General features: G+C 53.2%; 6 protein-coding genes across 6 annotated transcripts; 2 read left to right on the forward strand and 4 right to left on the reverse strand.

Moving 5' to 3' along the window:
• Positions 1–247: 247 nt before the first annotated feature.
• Positions 248–1,352, reverse strand: ASPACDRAFT_63749 (uncharacterized protein; the record flags this gene model as incomplete). Its single annotated transcript, XM_020203930.1, has 2 exons — positions 248–761; positions 937–1,352. 2 exons carry the CDS (start codon positions 1,350–1,352, stop codon positions 248–250), a joined length of 930 nt encoding a protein of 309 aa, XP_020052642.1.
• Positions 1,353–4,005: 2,653 nt separating this feature from the next.
• ASPACDRAFT_63750 (uncharacterized protein) lies at positions 4,006–4,863 on the reverse strand (the record flags this gene model as incomplete). The annotated part of the gene is made up of 2 exons (XM_020203931.1): positions 4,006–4,725; positions 4,774–4,863. The coding sequence occupies 2 exons, from the start codon at positions 4,861–4,863 to the stop codon at positions 4,006–4,008; spliced, it is 810 nt and encodes a 269-aa protein (XP_020052643.1).
• Positions 4,864–5,520: 657 nt separating this feature from the next.
• Positions 5,521–7,391, reverse strand: ASPACDRAFT_63751 (uncharacterized protein; the record flags this gene model as incomplete). Its single annotated transcript, XM_020203932.1, has 2 exons — positions 5,521–6,282; positions 6,336–7,391. 2 exons carry the CDS (start codon positions 7,389–7,391, stop codon positions 5,521–5,523), a joined length of 1,818 nt encoding a protein of 605 aa, XP_020052644.1.
• Positions 7,392–9,575: 2,184 nt separating this feature from the next.
• ASPACDRAFT_125863 (RTA1 domain-containing protein) lies at positions 9,576–10,632 on the reverse strand. Its single transcript, XM_020196856.1, has 3 exons — positions 10,493–10,632; positions 10,323–10,415; positions 9,576–10,249 (listed from the first exon to the last, which is right to left on the reverse strand). Exons 1-3 carry the CDS (start codon positions 10,545–10,547, stop codon positions 9,666–9,668), a joined length of 732 nt encoding a protein of 243 aa, XP_020052645.1. The 5' UTR covers positions 10,548–10,632; the 3' UTR covers positions 9,576–9,665.
• Positions 10,633–11,185: 553 nt separating this feature from the next.
• Positions 11,186–13,113, forward strand: ASPACDRAFT_125864 (uncharacterized protein). Its single transcript, XM_020196857.1, has one exon. It carries the CDS (start codon positions 11,239–11,241, stop codon positions 12,910–12,912), a length of 1,674 nt encoding a protein of 557 aa, XP_020052646.1. The 5' UTR covers positions 11,186–11,238; the 3' UTR covers positions 12,913–13,113.
• A 343-nt stretch (positions 13,114–13,456) lies between these two features.
• ASPACDRAFT_125865 (uncharacterized protein) lies at positions 13,457–16,491 on the forward strand. Its single transcript, XM_020196858.1, has 7 exons — positions 13,457–13,572; positions 13,644–13,688; positions 13,746–14,031; positions 14,116–14,775; positions 14,844–15,597; positions 15,667–15,777; positions 15,856–16,491. Exons 1-7 carry the CDS (start codon positions 13,469–13,471, stop codon positions 16,326–16,328), a joined length of 2,433 nt encoding a protein of 810 aa, XP_020052647.1. The 5' UTR covers positions 13,457–13,468; the 3' UTR covers positions 16,329–16,491.
• The last annotated feature ends 1,071 nt before the right edge of the window (positions 16,492–17,562 follow it).

A 17,562-nucleotide genomic window follows, 5' to 3' on the forward strand; every position in this document is an offset into this window, starting at 1 on the left:
AGGCGATAGGAAGGAACAGAAACCCGAACTAATCATTTCGGCTTCGAAGTCAGCCAGGGCGCTTACGATGCAAAATAAGCGTTCGTTGTCACACAGACAAGTGAGTCTATTTAACACAGCAAAGACTAAGCACCGAGCCGGAAGAATATGGCTAAAACTCTACCCAAGTACTATCAAAACTCATCCAACACCTCGATACAAATAAAAGCTCAACCATTATGACAGACCAACCATTTGGACCTCAACATCAAGGGAAGGGCTTCCGCCGTCCAAAGACATAATTGTGCTCCCAGTCTTCCTCTTGCTGCTGCTCCACCGTCAGACCGATACCGGCCAAAGCGAACTCTGTTCTCAAAGCAGCCAGTGGGCCCTCGCACATGTCGATCACGAACAGGTGGATTACGTTCAGGCGGGGAAAGAGTTCCGGGCCGTGCCGTACCAACCGCAAGAGCTCCGCCACCAGGTTGGGATAGTCGTCGGATTCGATATCGGTGATCCCCAGGGACTCCAGCGAAGCGGGCAGTATACCCAGAAGTAGCATCTCGTTATCCGCCGAGGGTTGTGCTAGAAGGAAATGGTATCGCACGATCAGTGTCTGAAGGCCCGAAAACTCTCTGAATGACCCAAAGACGGTCTCCTCATCCTCCTCGCGGTCATCTTCATACCAGACTACTTTATAACTGCAGGCGCCTTCCAGCCGAAGAGACCTGAGTGTTTCAGCGGAAGGAAGAAGGGCTTGTCGGAATTTCAAAGCATAGAATCTTTCGTTCGACGGCATATCCCAGTCAGTAGTCATCGGCGGGATGAACCGCGATCTTTAACGTGACCTGTTCGAGACGCGCGCTCACTGCGAGCCAGTTGAGCATCCCGCGGCAGTAAACGGCATTCGAGACCGCTATGCTTCGCACGGGCCGCGAATCATGATCCACGACTAACGATTCAGGTGCGGCGGAGGTCTCGGCTACGGCGAAGACATTGACCCGGCGGACCGCGGGGAAATAGAAGAAGGAGGTAAGGAGATCCGACTCAATCCAATGTAAGCGGCCGTGGGCACATGCGGTTACTTCAGTGAGGTACGGGAAGGGCAAGGTGCGATGGAAGGGCTGCTGGCGCTGCGCCGCCTTACGCAGGATATCGCCGATCAGGTCGGAATTGTCGTATTTCACGGAAAGGCGTCGCAGATGGGATAGGCGAACGAGAAGCACCCCCGCCCAAGCCTCCTGGCAGCGAGCTTGCAGATGGTGTTCACATCTGTCTCGGGTCTGGTAGAGAGGCGCATCGGAGCCGAAGATCTCATCCAGGGCCGAGTTGATGAATACGACAATTTTGCTTTCGTCTTCGAACTTGCTCATGTCACTCGAGCCACACTCCTGCCAGTGAATATCGAGCCGATGCACCCGCTTGGCCAACTCTGCGTCATGCCAGAACCGTATGATCAAATCAACGTCATGAAGAGCGATACGATTACCGTTATGACTGATGTGAATCTCCGAGTATCACAGAGGGTTGAACATGTGATAGAAGCGCCAGGAGCATAAAGACAGCGCCCACAAGGTCCTGAAAAGGGGCCTTCCTCTCGGCTGTACTGACCAATATAGTAAAGTAACTCAATGCGCAGACGTTCCATCGGTCAGGGTGGATTATTGGATCATTCTGTGTTGGCTGACAAGCGAATTGAGGTGATCGAGATAAAGATGTGTGCTGAGGTGTGTATGAGAGTATTGGAGGAGCATTGATGAGGGCTGATGAGGATACTTGACAGATGGCGAAGAGAGTTGAGGGAAGAGTTGCCGCACGTAGTTGAGGAAAGTGCTGTCCATATTCGATGTTCCCGAACGAGTAGTAGTGAATGTCACCTGACCAGGACTGTGTATCTATCACCATTGAATCCTATAGGAGGTCCATAGTTCTAGAGCCATTCTAATCTCAGACACGGGTCAATGAGCTATTTGGTCTCCTTATGCTGTTGAATCAATGACTGGGACGTTGGGGTTGACGGAATTTGTGTACAAGAACTGAATCATCAAAGACAGTAATAGCCATATATTGAGAGGGAGAGAATTTGCTATCACTCGCGTATAAATTGATTTGGGTATCAGCTATGTTCGGACACTTGGAAGGCTAAGTTGTATAAAACCGTAATGGATTGACGCCACGCAAGACTACTAGGTATCCACTCCCCGGTTACTTTCCACGGTATATCAAACCACAACTGTGAATCTATGTTTGATTATCCTTGCACGAGACTGAAACTACATGTTATTACCCAGCACTTGGATGTAAATTCATCCACTTTCGTCCTGAGGACAACGTCTTTTACATTGTTGTATATATTGTTCAATTCTGGGCAGTTAATACTTGACTCCAAAGTACCAGCCGACCGTGACTGACCTATCGCAGTACAAGTCAGCATCAAAGGCCGCCAGGCTTATAGAGCCCGGTGTAGGTTGGCCTTGAACCCTCACCAGATCATTGATGACATCTCCATGAGACTATCCAAACTCAGACAAGGATATTTGCTTTGCTCGTGGAACACATGGATAATTATGGCTGGTGCTTGATGGACGAGATTGAATGACGCCTAGCAAGGAGAGCGCTAGCTGCGAGCAGGAAACAGGCATCCATGGAATGTAAAAAGATTAAGAACATCCCGGGGAAAAAAAGCAGTACTGTAGCCTATGGTACAAGGTACAAGGTATGAGATAGCCACTGGACGCATGGGCAACAGCTTATCACTGGATCAAAAATGGCATAGGCCCCAGATTCTTGTAGTACTCACAATTGGTGGCTCGCCTTAACAAATCAGAAATGTCAAGCTTTCTCTGGTGTGCCACAGGGCATTCGGTAGGATTAGTCCTGCTATAATACATTTTCTTTATTTCTAGACTGATAGCCTTACGCTGCCTTGTAGTCGGAATCACATACTCCCACGTGACAGACTTTAGGAGGTATTGACACTTTGTCGAGAACAGACGCTGAAGCCACCGCCCCTTGCCATGAACTACGTAGTCAGAGACCCCCCTTTCTCTATCCGTTTTGAGATCTCTTCGCATAATCGAATAACCGTGAGCGGGCCAGGCGTGTTCGGGCCGTGCATTGAGCTTACTTATCATCACATATGCCAGCCACCATGAACAAGGCCAATTGAAATGGTAGAAGAAAGAGATATATAGTACAGCCCAGTACTTACACATAGTAGAACGACCGAATTAGCAGGCACGAGTGGCCGTGATGATAGTGGTGCCTGGGGCAACCACTGTGCCGGGCCAGGAATGGCAGTCACGTGGGCGTCATCGTGTGATTCTTCCACTGAGACTCGAACCCCCTCCTTCATCGCCTCGAGAGTCGCTACCACCCGGCCTTTCTCTAGTATACCACCGCAATGTACCTAAAAATTCTATACGTTGGCATCCACCGGGGAGACGACTCGAACAATGTCCGTGGAAGGATATTTCTCCAACCCATTCCCGTCTGCTGAAGTTCTACGGGTGGGAGGCAAATCACAACATTAAAAGTGACGGCTCGTATTGTATGATATTTCGCAAAGATAACAAGCCTGGGCCCTTGCCCCTCGTTTGCCAGCTCCCTGGCTCCATGTCATGTACAACGGTGGGGTAAGGATGATCGATGCGGGGCAAGCTGGATGACGAATGCCTGAGATACGCGATAAGAGTAGGGGTAAGCAGCCCGGTGAAGGTCCGATCGGCCAGAGTGTCAGGATTATTTAGAGCGTTGTCTATTGACCAAAAGATAAACACGAAACATGAGAATGAACGCCAGATATAACTAGCAATTGAAAAAGATTGTCTTCTGTTTTCCGAACTTACAGAGGCTGGAGAGTGCGGGAGATGTATGACTGTGACCATGGCAATCACTACCAATCTGAGAGCGACCCCTCACACGCATCCAATTGACGGTTGACAACCCCACGACCCTCGCTCTTCTCGACGACTACTATTATCCCTAATAGAACAATCGAGCATTCTGATACGTACTGCCCTCGAATCAAGAATCCTCAGCCCCTGCCTCCTGCGGAAACCGCAGCCGGTTAGCCTCGTCGACCGCTCTGCGCACGCCCGCCACATTCTGCAACACGGTCGGCATATCCGAATGCACACAGATACTGAACGGGGTGCCCTCGAGCCCAAACCGAAACTCACTCCCCTCGATATCCTTGCCGACATCCGTCAACGCAGCGGACCGCGCCCGCTCGTAGCACAGCTCCGGCGTCGGAACGCGGGACTGCGCGACCGGGAGCAGCCGCCCATCGGGCGAGTAGTCGATATCCACATACATCTCGCCCTGGAACGGCACGCCCAGCTCCTTGCACATTGCCGCCTGCTTAGCATTCTGAGAACCGTACACGGGCACCCGGAAGGTGGCGCAGGCCTCCAGCACCGCGCGCATGATCGCCTCGTCGCGCTGCATGTAGAAGAACAGGTCGCCGTGCGGCTTGATGTGGGCGAGGGCCACGCCCTCCGCATCCAGCATCGCCTTGAGCGCCCCGACCTGGTACAACACCGCCGCGTACATGTCCCCGGGGTCGACCTCGATTTTGCGGCGGCCGAACCCGAAGAGATCCTGCTGGCCCGGGTGCGCGCCGGCCCGCACGCCGTGCTGCTTGCACAGCCGGATGGTCTTGAGCATGATGCTCGGGTCGCCGGCGTGGAAGCCGCAGGCGATGTTGGCGGCGTCGATGAATGGCATCAGTTCTGAGTCGGGGCCCTGTTTGTGGTGGTCGGTGGGTTATTCATTGATCTATGTGGTGGTTACATGAGCGAACGGTCTACTTGCCATCTTCCAGCGGCCGAAGCCTTCGCCCATGTCGGCGTTGATTTCATATTTGCGTGCCAACCCGGTCATCGTGGAGGGGGATAGCGGCGAGTGGGGGTGGTGGTTGGAGACTGAATTGGAGAGTTCAAGGGGGGCGGGCGGGGTTGGTGTTTTAAGTAGTATGTATTGTACTGTAGTGTACTGTGCGCGGTCGTCGTGCACTTTAGACCTAACTGCACTTGATAGCACCGCTTGCCTATGTTTCGCTCATATGTTTCGCTCAGCAAGCGGGCTTTCCTAATGTGACTAGCGATCTAGTATATTGATTATCAGGAGTGACGTAACGCGATGCTGCAATGCGACCATTCTCTATTATATTTATGGGTCTGTACGGTCGGCGGTTATCTGCGGGGTTCGGGGGTTCAGAAGCCTGTCTGGGAGGGAGACCGCCAACAGGCCTTTCGCCCCATTATAAATGTCAAGCTTGAAAGACGTCTTGTTTGCTTTAGAGCGCTGAACAGTCTCGCCCTGGACAAGAAAAAGTACTGAAAGTACTAACTCATGTATCGACATTGATTCGAACCCGAGGATCCATGAGCCTGGATATACAGAGAGCATTGCACGTCCTCAAGACGAAACCCGAAAAGCGGGGCAACATATAATTGCACAGCAGATACATCTGCAACGGGGCAATCACCGTGTATAATATCCACGCACTGAACCACCTCACAGACTGGGAATATCCTTTTAACTACTGACCAACCCACCGCGCAGGTCCCCCAAAGCAACGAAGCAGTGTTTCGGCTGCCGAAAGAGTCCATCGACCGCCGCGTACGTCGCCAGGGCCGCGGGACACGGCCTCAACTCGAAATGCCACACCAGCAGCGCGAACGTCATGCGCAGCTGCAGCTGGGCCAACGGACGCCCAAAACAGCCCCGGAGTCCGGCACCGAAGGCCAGGGTTGGGCCCGCGTTCGGATCGAAGGTCGATGGGCCGTCGTCCCCGGAGGGAGCCACCAGCCATCGCTCCGGAACGAATCGATCGAGATCTTCACCAGACCACTCGTGATTGGGAGACTGCCGGGCGTGATCTTGCTTTGCGGCGATCGTCGGCATTGCCGTCCGAGACAGAGCGCTACTACGCTTGTCGTTGGGGATCGGCCACGCCGGTGACGTGAATCCGGGCCCGCTGCTCAGGGCCCAGACGCAGGTGCCCTTGGGAATGGCGTAGCCCAGGAGCTCGGTGTCCCGGGTGGCGATGCGGTCGATCATGAACGCGGTCGGAGTGAACCGCAGCATCTCCTCGACGGTTGCGTGGAGATAAGGAATGGTTCGGGTGGCCAGTTCCAGGGCGCTGGGCGGGCGTCCCGCCTTCAGGGCTTCGGGGAAGCCCGCGCGTAGGCATTCGCGGAGCTGGCTCTGCACCTGAGGGTGATCTGATAGAAGCTTGACTCCCCAGGATAAGGTAAACACGGTGCTATGCGAGGCGCCGAAGATGGATCCGTAGAGCTGGTGGTGAGCGGGTTAGCAGTGGGTTATGTTTATGGTTCAATGTCACGCACCTCATCTTCCATCGCTGGAGACAGGTAATCCGGTTTCCGGGATTCCTGTTTCGCCAGGTCTCTTTCATGCCGAAGCATGGATTCAACCGACGATTGGGGTCGGTCGGGAAGCTCTGATGCCGAGTCCTCGGGTGCACCAACGGTGCTGGAGACCGCAGTCTCGAGCCATTCCCGCGTGACCCGGCGTTTGACCCGGAGGGCGTGGGCCAGTCGGGGTAGCATGGACATCATCCACCATGACTGTCGTGGGAAGAGCGATGTCCCGCTCTTTTCAATGGCTTCACTGAGCACCCCGTGCGCACGGATGAACTCGTGAGGATCTGAATCAGGGAATGTGATGATCTGCGGCTCACTGGTTACTCTCGCCCTGCCACGGGGTTCGGCGTCCCGGAGAAGCTCGATTTGCGATGAGATCCCGTCTTTGGGAAAGTCCCGTCCGAATGAGATTTCTAACAGGGTATCAAGGACCATGCGTTGGAAATCCTTTTGAGGTGCAAAGTATGCCGACGATTCTCGGGACAACCGCCCCTTGATACTCCACAGTTCGACCAGGCGCACGACAGACGCGTGGATCGCAGGCGCAGCAGTGTTCTGAAGGAACGGCGTGGTCACCAGATGCTTCACCAAATTACGGTGTCTCTTCCACTCGGGGCCAGTGCTCATGGTGATATGGTGAGTGGGAGACAGGCCGGAGAAAATGTCCTGCACCATGGGTGTCCGGTCAAAGTCTCGACTGCGATAGAGCAGTAGGTCAAGGGCCTCTCGCGGATCGCTAAGGACCACAATTGGCTTACCTAGAGGGTCCAGAAACAGTTGAATCAGAGGAGACTTCAGCCGACGGGTCTGTTCCAGAAGCCAGGACTGGATGTCCTGCGTACTTGCCATTACCTTCTGCAACTCAGGAAGGTCTCCGAGTAGCCTCCGGGCAGACGCCGCATGGTGCGGAATATCGCGGATCGGTCGAGGTAGCAGGAGGCGGTTGTAGACTTGGTGTAATGCCACAAGCACGAGGCCTACAGCCACAGCTTTGATCACACCATCCAAATCGAAATCCATCTTGAGGAGAAGTGGGAGGCGCTAGAGCTTGAACTGACTGTATGCATGCTTTTATTACGAACGGACGATTATCAGGTACCAGCGCCTGGCCCCCATGTGACATGTCTATTGGGGCTGTCACAATACTTGCAGGCTCGATCGCTGTGGGGCCATGCAGGATGAAATGCCAGGGATGGCTCTGTCCTAAATTGGCCCTCTCTCTATCGTGTAGGGGTCTATATGATACATCACACGGCTCATGACTTGAACTCCTCCTCTTCTTGCACTTGTGGTTTCTTTCCCGTATGGTGTCCCTACATAATTCGTCTTTCCACCCAGTGACATTCGCTATGTTATAATTTCTTCTCAAGGTGGCGGGTATCACACTTGATATTTTCTTGTACTGTACCCGCGAAGCCAGCAAAACACATGTAGCAACCAAGATACACCACTCAACTCCGTCAATGCATCTCCCACGACAACAAAAATCTACCTCAACCTTGAGCATATAGCCTCCGAACGACTAGATTCCTTTCCTTGTACCGGTCCTGGTCGCCTTCCCAGCACGACATTGGCCGTGCACCTGTACCGCGATTCGAATAAAATCACGCGTCCAGATTAAAAACAACCCCTGCAACGCAATTGAAATACCAGACAACCCCAACTTCACATTCCGCGCCAGGCAGACAGCACCTGGCTGCACCTGTGCCCGGACCGCCAGTCTCTCCCATCCTAAAGCGCCCGGATCAAGCATCATGCGTCCCGTCACGACGAGCTCACAGTCCCCCGCGACCGGCAGCAGGCGGTGCAGCGTCCAATGAAGATAGGCGAACATCACGTGTCGAGTCAGGACCCAAACCACAATGAAGGCAAGGAGCGAATTCCGGAGGCTCTTCTGATACTTCAAACATCGCTGGATCTGCACGAACTGCTCCGCCTGTTATCACAGATCTTAATTCTGGCGTTTGCTCCGTCGGAATCTGGTGCGGGGGTGGAACCTACGGCCAGAAGGAGATCCGCCAGGTCGGCGGTGAGGAGAATCCCATAGAGCAGGGTGTACACCCGGCTATTGCAGCAGGCGACCACCACTGTGCAGGTCAGGATATGGTGAAGGAACTTGTCGAGGAAGTCGTCTTTGATCGGTTCCACGACCATGACCAGGCACTGGTGCAGGTAGAAGGCGAGCCGAAGCAGGAAAAAACACTGCATGGGGTGGGTGATTTGTGATTGTGGCCAGTCTTGGAATAGACGCTGGGGATTCAGAAGGTCGGGGCTGTCGTACCAAAGGCCCTGAATGCTCGGAGGATCAGAGGCGAACTGTGTGAGCCTGGCTGGGAAACATGGGTGTATGGGTGGAAACAAACCAAAGCATATAGTATCAAGATACCGCGGGAGACGGCCTTCCAGCCCAGGGCAGCGAGATGGGAGGCATCCTGCGGTCCAAAGCCATACTTGCGCAGAGTTGGCTGTAGGAGGTACTCTGCTATTACGGGACGAGAAAGGGTGAATATGAAGCAGAAGACCGCTAGAAAGCCCTGGTCATCTAGTACATCTCGTGAATGTATAGTGCCCTGCTCGGACCTCCAGCACAGGATTGGCGCCTGGATAGCTGAGAGAAAGGCATGCTTATCGGCCAAGGCGTGCGCGAAAAGAACCAGTAGCGAGAATTCTCAAGCGATCATCGTTAACATTCAGAATAGTATCTTTGCTGACCGGGCAGGGAAGGAATTGCGCGCTTACCGAGCTGATGCGCCGCAATGGATTGTCGCACATTCACCTGATCTGAAGCTATCATCGTCACGAGACTGTATCATTCAGGAAAACTGGCAGAAGCGTGTCTCTGACACCTCGCCTCCCAGACTGCGATGCTGATTGAGATGAACCGAAGCCCAGGCAGTCTCACGGCAGAAGATTTCAGTCTGGTAATTCCAGCAAGTACTCGAAGTTTTACGTGCGGACTCCACGGCGATCAAATTGAATATCGACTCCAAAAGCGAGGGTGTTAGTGCAGTGCTTCGAGATTTACAGTGTCTCTCTCACCTGCAGGCTGTCCTTGACAGCTCCACCCGCATAAACCCTTTACATACGTATCACGCGAAGGAATGTGACCCGGGAAATGACCCACTTTTAACCCGTAAATGCAGAGACGAGTCAAACTAGGGGCAGAGAAATAGTATACATCGCAAAAAAAGAACGATCTGACTGACAGAATTGAGTTTGGTCCCCTATCCCCGCAAGCCCGTGTTTGACAGGTGTTCATTCTCGAAGCGCAACATGGTTCGTGCGCTATCGCTCTTATTTCGGTCTATCTACTCTATCCAGTAAATGAACCTCACTGAGACGCGAAAACTCCTTCTGGGGAGTGAGCCAACCCGGGTGGAAGACGGCACAGATCCCCACCAAGAGCACCATCATCACGGCATCCAAGGTGATCAAGTAATTTTCATGCAGCAGAAGATAGCCGCCGGGCCCCTGCCCGAGCTCGACGGTGCGGTAGATACATCGGATGTAGATGCAAACTGTAGCCGCGGCCAGCACCCCGCGCCAGAGGGCGATGGATGCGCCCGGGGCAGATAGACGACATCGATTGACCCGAGAGAATACATCACAGGCACAGAGAATGAAGATAGTGATGGAGAAGAGCTGGAACACTACCCCGGCGAGCATGATATTAGATCCGTGATCAAGGTTGCCGTTGACCTTCTTGGAGTCCGCGGAAGCAATGCCACCTCCAAAGGCTTGAATGACGATGGAAATAAGATCGCAGGCACTGAAGATCCAGAGGTAGCTGCGCGGGCTGAGGAAGGAGGATCTCCGGCCCATGGTCTGCACAAAACACCCAAGCAGGATGTAGATAGCGGCGGTGAAGAAGGTGGGAGCTGGCCGATACGTCAGTTGGATGGGACATATGTGTGATGGGTCTGGTAGTCCCCACGACGAGAAATCACTAACCAATGATTAGAGTGGAGAACTGAATCAGGAATGCGTTCAGGTTGTACGGGCATCGCGTGGTCCAGATCCTAGCCGCCCATCCCAAGACTTCAGCTATTGAGGATCAGCATTTAGGGTTAGCCACGCCGCGGGGCGGGAATGGTTCTTGCGCTTCTTGGAACGGGACATACTCAAACAGCCTACCACAAACAGTATGGTCCACCAGAACCGTCGGTATATCATCATTTGGATGACGTGTATACCTGCCAGAAGGCCAAACAAGGTACAGAAGGCGACGCCGGGGGCAAAGGCCGGTAGGTAGCCGTACGGGGTGCCGTATCCATCAATCAGAGCATGGCAGCCAGTCGTCAAATCAGTCATGGCATTCGCCATTGCTGGATAATAAGAGCGGCCGGAAACTAACGATGAAACAAATGCTACAGATTCTTTCATGTATGTGTCCTCACAGCGCTGATTTAAGAGCGAGCACGACGCAAGGGGCTGAAGGCCTTTTCCCAATTCAGTATGATCGCCTTCGGGGCCATCTCAGATCTACCCCCCCATCATCAATACACCCTGCAAATGGACCAACGTGCCCCTGGAGTAGCGCCTTTCTGAGGGTTGAGCCTCGGCGGATCTCTCTACGATTCAAGTTCGCTTGCCTCTTTATGTGGCACAAAAGCATAGGTGCTAATCTCCGCAGCGCATGTGATAGATCTACTCATGATGGATCGGTAGAGTGCCCAGCCTCCACCCATTGACATCGTCAACCTATCCAATGACAGTCCACTATGCAGGAGCAGCAAAGAGTCTCGTTGCGGAATACTCCTTCCTCGGACTTTCTCACTGCATTATAAAGCCTCAATTATCGCAGCCCGCCAACAGGCACTATCAGCAAGGCATTTACCCCTTATGGTTGGCCTATCCTTCCTCCTTGATGGAACAAGACCCTGCCCAGTATGGTCCGATCAGCCATGCCAGCGATCGGTATTCCTGTCGCCCCTCGAACCGGCCCTTGAACAACCATATTGCTGATCAGGCCCCATACTTCTACGTCATCACGACATATTTGAGTTATACCATCATTCATCTCATCGGCCTGATCCGGGACCTGTTCGGAATGTACTTCAAGCCGGCGAAATACCGCCATCTCCGCCCATGGAACGGATACGCACCCTGGTTCACTGCCCGCGAGAGTGTCTATACGCGGCGTATGAAGGTGCGACTGGCAGACTGCCTGGACCGGCCCACCACGGGCGTCCCAGGCCGCTTTATTACCCTGCTTGATCGAGTGACACACGACAACAATAGATCCTTCAAACTCACCGGTGCGCGCACTCAGACCCTGAACCTGGGATCCTACAATTACCTGGGTTTTGCTCAGTCCAAGGGGATATGCGCGGATAGGGTCGAAGAGACGATTCGCGCGTATGGCATCAGTGCAGGCGGCGCCCGGGCTGACGTCGGGGGTCTGGATCTCCACGTCGAGGTCGAGCAGCTGGTGGCCGGGTTCGTGCGCAAGGAAGCGTCCATCGTCTTTTCCGCGGGCTTTGGCACCAACGCAACCATCTTCCCCGCATTGGTGGGGCCGGGCTGCCTCATTCTCTCAGATGAGCTCAATCATGCCTCCCTACGGTTCGGGGCTCGCCTTTCCGGCGCAGCGATTGTGGCCTTCCGACACAACGACATGCAGGCCCTGGAGGGAAGGTTGCGGGAGGCAATCTCACAGGGACAGCCGGCCACCATGACCGATACCGGCAGCAGTAGTGGCTATCGTCCCTGGAAGAAGATTCTGGTGGTGGTCGAAGGTCTGTATTCAATGGAGGGGACCTTCTGCAACCTTCCAGCCATCATTGCGTTGAAGCGCCGGTACAAGTTCCACCTATTTGTAGATGAGGCGCATTCTATCGGCGCGCTTGGTCCGGAGGGTCGGGGCGTCTGCGACTACTTTGGCATTGATCCGAGCGAGGTAGACATCCTAATGGGAACCTTGACAAAATCATTTGGCGCCATCGGAGGATATATCGCAGCGGATGGAGAGACCGTGCGCAAGCTCCGCGCCGTGAATGCGGGCGTGCTGTACAGTGAAGCCATAGCCCCAGCCCTGTTGGCGCAGATCTCCGCTACGTTTCGGATCCTGACTGGTGAGCTACTGCCGGGTCAGAAGGAAGAACGATTGCAGCGCCTGGCCTTTAATTCGCGTTACCTGCGCCTCGGTCTCAAGCGACTTGGGTTCATCGTCTATGGAAACGACGACTCCCCAGTCATTCCTTTGGTACTGTATAATCCAGGCAAGATGACCGCGTTCTCACGAATGATGCTTGCCCGCGGGATCTCGGTGGTGGTGGTTCCATTCCCCGCCGTTCCGCTCGAGCTGTGTCGAGTGCGTTTCTGTGTCTCTGCCGCGCATAACGTGGACGACCTCAACCGTGTCTTGGCAGCGTGCAATGAGATTGGGGAGATCCTAAGGTTGAAGTTTTCCAGTGGCGTTGCGGGTGGGTTGCGCAGTATAACCAAGCAGTTGTCGGATGAAAAGCCTATCCCACCGAGGTGGAAATTAAAGGAAATAATTCGCTGCGGGTCACAGGATGTACAACAACCCTTGTATTGATGCAAAAGAACTTGGTTAGACGAAAGGCTATAGGGAGAGAACCTTTGATCAGATCGTAGGATAGCGGATCGCTGGGGATCGACAGCTCACCTACTCCATCCATCCAATGCTCGTATTGTGCATGACAGGTCATATTGTGAGGGGTACAGCTGAATTGGAGCCATCAGGAAACTTATTTTGCCCGCCAGGGACGGTATCCACTACGGTATCCGGTATTGTACCTAGTAACTCGATCTTCTTGAATTCTCAACATTTGGGGTGGGCATATCAAGCTCTCGGGAAAGCTTTGCCGCCGCACTCTGTACGCTCGGTTTTTCTCGGTCATTCCGATAGTCGACGCCAATGAGTATACAGCTTCTCACTCAATAAGTTCGAACCACAAAAGCATTCGACTCTGAAGACCACCTGTCAGCATCACCGTACCTGTATATTGTCTATCGTTTCTTTGAGTCCGTCTCACGTCATGGGCTGGCATTCTCGTGGAGCTCTTCTCCTTCTCGCCAATGGACTGATAATTGCGTCAACTATCGTGTTCACCATGGGCTTTTTCCGGCCCATGCCGCCGTTATCGGCAAAAGAACCACAGGTAGACAAGAGCGTCCCTCCCCGAAATGCCCCCTTCGAGAAAGTGGTGTTTTTGATGATCGATGCGCTCCGCAGGTGGGTTTTGAAACGGATGCCAGCAACGACATCTTAGAACTACCACCTGATACTAAGCCAAAGAGTTACAGTGACTTCGTTTACAACTCACAATCTCAATTCACCTTTACCAAAGAGTAGGCATAAGTTCGTTACTGACTCTGTAAACCACCTGAGCTGATATGATTTCCAAGACTGATCCGCTCTGGCGCAGCCATGCCGTTCACTATGAAAAGCGGCTCTCCGAGTCTGACTAGGGCTTGTATAAAGGCGATGACCGTTGGCTCAGCCTCCATGTTCTTGGACGTTTTTCACAACGCTGATGACGGACCTGGCACGCCCGAAACTATGGATACGTGGTTAGCGCAACTGAAAGCTGCTGGGAGGGGAAAGCTAGTCTTCTACGGCGACGACACGTGGGTACAGCTATTTCCTGAGGTCTTCGACCGAGGATGCCCTATCTCGCCGTTATACGTCCCGGTGAGTTTCGCCACCTCTTCTTCCGCTGAGCGCAGGAGGTAGAGAACCCATTGAGCGACCGGTGCAACGCTGAGACCTGCACAGGACATTCATTCACCCGATCTGAACGTGTCCACCAATGCCATGATGGAGCTTGACCGCGATGACTGGAGCGCACTGGTCCTTCACTTTCCCGGCATTGACCACGTCGGGCATATAGGTGGCGCGGACAGTGAATTCATGGCACCCAAACAACGTCAGATGGATGCTATCATTCGAGAGACTTATGAGGCTCTCGAGACGAAGGCTCATCTGGACTCTACACTTTTCGTGGTTGGGGGCGACCATGGGATGGATCGGTGGGGGGGTCATGGCGGTGCATCGGACCCTGAAGTGTCGGCCGCGATGATGTTCATTTCGCCACATTTCAAGTCGCTCAATCGAAGCTATGAATCACCTGCAGTACCCACCGCTGATACGTTTGACTACTACACTGTCATGCAGCAGGTCGATATTGTACCTACCATGGCAGGGTTGCTGGGTGTTCCTATACCTTCCGCTAGCATTGGGGTCTTCCTTCCCCAGCTTCTTGATCTGTGGAGGGATTCTAAAGATCAAGTCAATGTTGTCCTTGAGAATCTCGAGCATCTGCGAGCGTTATCTTGCAAGCCTGATACCGGGATGGCTGCTTGCGAGATCGACCTTGACTGGCATGGTGTGCCACATGAGTCTCTCAATGAAAGGAGCCCAGGAGAGCTTTCTCTGGTAACAAATCTTTTCCCCGGTGGCAGGTGCGCAACATGCATGGCTGATATGACTGAGAGACGTTTTAGATGAGCAAGGAGCTTCAGAATAAACTAGAACATGCGACGGCCGGGAACATGCAAGTCTGTCTTCTCCACTATGGCATTGCAATTGCCGTGATCGCACTTCTGCTTGCCTGGGTTACTTGCAAGTCGATCCCTCCGCCGAGCAAGAACTTCTTGGTCTTGAACCTCTTTCAACTTGGCCACGGCATTACTTTACTGTTTCCAGTTCTCGTGGAGAAAGAACATCTCTTTTGGTTCTGGGGTTCTACCGTATGGATGGGCTGGGTAATCTTGACTACCGGCTGCTCTTCCTACAGAGTCAGCCTCGGTAATTGTACCCCCCTTTTCTTGCATATGTTGTCGCAGCGGTGGAATATCCATGATCGAGATGCAGCCGAAAAGGTATACAGCATTCAGAGTCTCTTCCAGAGACGTCCCCTTTGTCTATGGTTTCTGATTGCAGTGACCCTTCTCCACACCTCCTACATATTCACAGTGCACCCTAGGGCGAATGTCACTCGTGGCGCTCAAGAAAAACCACTTCTTGTATTAGCTCACCGAGCAATACTCTTGACCATCTTTTTGTTCAAGTTCGCCTCTGCAGCCCGGGCTGGCCCGGGTCTCATCGATCGCGCCCCTGAATGGCTGCAGGGCATTATTCTGGAGCAGCTTCCCCTAACGCGGATGGCTCAATTTATCTTTGTCAGTCTAGCTATAGGGGGCGGCTACGTGGTCCTGCGCTCTTGCGCCCAAGAAGCGTCGCTAAAGAGCGTAGATGGTGAGTTGACAGGAGCACTTTGCTCTATCGGCGATTGTTGGATTACCGCTAATGTTGGCCCTGTTCCAGCGACCGAACTCCCCCCTCTACTTGAAGTCCTGAACCTATACTTGTTCATGCAGACTATCCCCGGCAATATCCCGCTACTTCTGATCTACCGAATTCAGCTCAAGTGGATTGGTGCGTATTGGCTTTGTCCCGAGGCGAATGTAATCTCCTTGACACACATGTCTCTGACCACGTCTTCATATCATACAGTGTCTTCGGCCGCCAACCTCAGCGCCTTTCAAGTTTGCTTCTCCATCGTCTTATTCACCCACAGCGCATTCTTCGCCTTTGGCAACGCGAACACGATCGCAGCGCTCCGATACACCGAGGGTTTCAACGGACTTCAAGCCCACCACTGGCTACTCAGTCCCGTGCATACCTTCTGTAGCAATTACGCTGGTCCGATCTGGTGGAGCGGGAATGGATTACGATTGCTGGTCGCGACCGGCCAGGGAGAACGCAGTGGTCGTAGTGACCTTTTCGAGCACCTGGGACTTCGGACAGTCTTCGTGGCGTATGGTCTTGTTGGCGCTATGGGAGCATGCTACCTCCTGAGGGAGGAGACCGTCGTTTGGACCGTCATGGCGCCCAAGTTCCTGTATACAGTTTTGTGGACGGTGCCCTTTCATCTGCTGTTTAATATGGCCATGCCGATTGTGCTGTGGGTGGGTGGTAGATGTTAAGAAGACGTTCGATGGTGGAGTGCTCTGGCTTTCATCGGCTAGTGTACTTCAACTGTGCGAAAGAGATGATGGTAAGGTTTCTTTGTTGTGGTCAGCCACTGTCACTGGTATATATAGTTCTTCAGTTTCAACAGGAAATTCCATGTTCCTCGATTCTGCGCTCTATAGGTCCTGTGTAAATTGATCCATACGCTGCGACGCTCTGTCATCAACTGGCCCGAAGTCCACGCCACGGAGGGATGCTGCGGTGAGTGGGCGTGAATGTGCTTGGAGGATTTTGTCCCCTCGAAGACGAGCGCTTTCAATGGTAGAGCTTGTGAATGAGTTAGAAGGGCATATGTGTTTGCTTCCGCTAGATACCAAGGCCGCAGCAGAACACGGACAGCTCTGTCTTTCCATCTCTCTTCCAGGGCTTGGCAAGTTGGAGGTGCAGTTGGAGGTGCTCGAAATAGGCCCACTTCTCCCTCCAGCACCCCCAAGCATCTCCGAAATGTCAAGCTGGTCTTGTCAATTTTCTGTGACGAGGTGGGGTGTGTATGATTGACACGATATAACGCATGGAAGGAGGAGGGTGTTAGTATGGCGGAATGATAGCTAGAATTCGTTCATCATCTATTCAGCTACGCCTCCCCCCGCCCCGCCTAACTTCAGGATCATCTTCCTAAGGCGAGAGCCAACAGAGCGCACTGCACGATTCAATTGAAGAGGGTTCCTTCCTCACCAGCAATCTCTATAGCTACAAGATGGAGACGAGTCGACCATGGAATACACCAAGAAAACCCCCTCCACCTCCAACCCCGTCTCCCAACCGGCCAGTCAGCCCTACTTGGACGGCGGGTGGGGAAAGTACTAGTTAGGGTTGGTAGGCAACTCCTTCGATACCAATTTGTCATCGAAAGATGGTGGAGTGGTAGAAGTACGTAGCAGTCAAACAGCTATTGTCGAGTTTGTCCACCTGTCCTGAATTCACTTCCCTGACTTCATCCAATCCCCCCTCAGTCTGTTCCAAACAGTCCAGCGAGCAACACCCCCACCTCTGATCCACGATATCCCTCTTTACAGCCAGTTATTCTCCGTTGCAATCAGAGATCCACAGTTACAGTCACTTTTGCCGTCAGTTAAACCACCCAGAGAATCAACTGGAGCCGAAAGGCACAGAGGACATTTGTCGCATGTCCCAAGTTGCCCCCAAGAAACGAGAGGGTCATCACCGCACCCTTGACGTTTGCGTTTG

The sequence above is a fragment of the Aspergillus aculeatus genome, assembly GCF_001890905.1.
Source record: "Aspergillus aculeatus ATCC 16872 unplaced genomic scaffold ASPACscaffold_17, whole genome shotgun sequence".
In the NCBI taxonomy this organism is placed as follows: domain Eukaryota; kingdom Fungi; phylum Ascomycota; class Eurotiomycetes; order Eurotiales; family Aspergillaceae; genus Aspergillus; species Aspergillus aculeatus.

Excerpts from the sequence above, each read along its gene's own strand:
- ASPACDRAFT_125865 (XM_020196858.1), top strand. The coding sequence starts at position 13,469 with ATGCCGCCGTTATCGGCAAAAGAACCACAGGTAGACAAGAGCGTCCCT. Across the intron at positions 15,598-15,666 it reads GTCGCTAAAGAGCGTAGATG|CGACCGAACTCCCCCCTCTA; the intron begins GTGAGTTGACAG and ends GCCCTGTTCCAG. Across the intron at positions 15,778-15,855 it reads AATTCAGCTCAAGTGGATTG|TGTCTTCGGCCGCCAACCTC; the intron begins GTGCGTATTGGC and ends CATATCATACAG.
- ASPACDRAFT_125863 (XM_020196856.1), bottom strand. The coding sequence starts at position 10,547 with ATGATGATATACCGACGGTTCTGGTGGACCATACTGTTTGTGGTAGGC. Across the intron at positions 10,416-10,492 it reads GTTTGTGGTAGGCTGTTTGA|CTGAAGTCTTGGGATGGGCG; the intron begins GTATGTCCCGTT and ends GATCCTCAATAG. Across the intron at positions 10,250-10,322 it reads GTTCTCCACTCTAATCATTG|CTCCCACCTTCTTCACCGCC; the intron begins GTTAGTGATTTC and ends CGTATCGGCCAG.
- ASPACDRAFT_125864 (XM_020196857.1), top strand. The coding sequence starts at position 11,239 with ATGGAACAAGACCCTGCCCAGTATGGTCCGATCAGCCATGCCAGCGAT.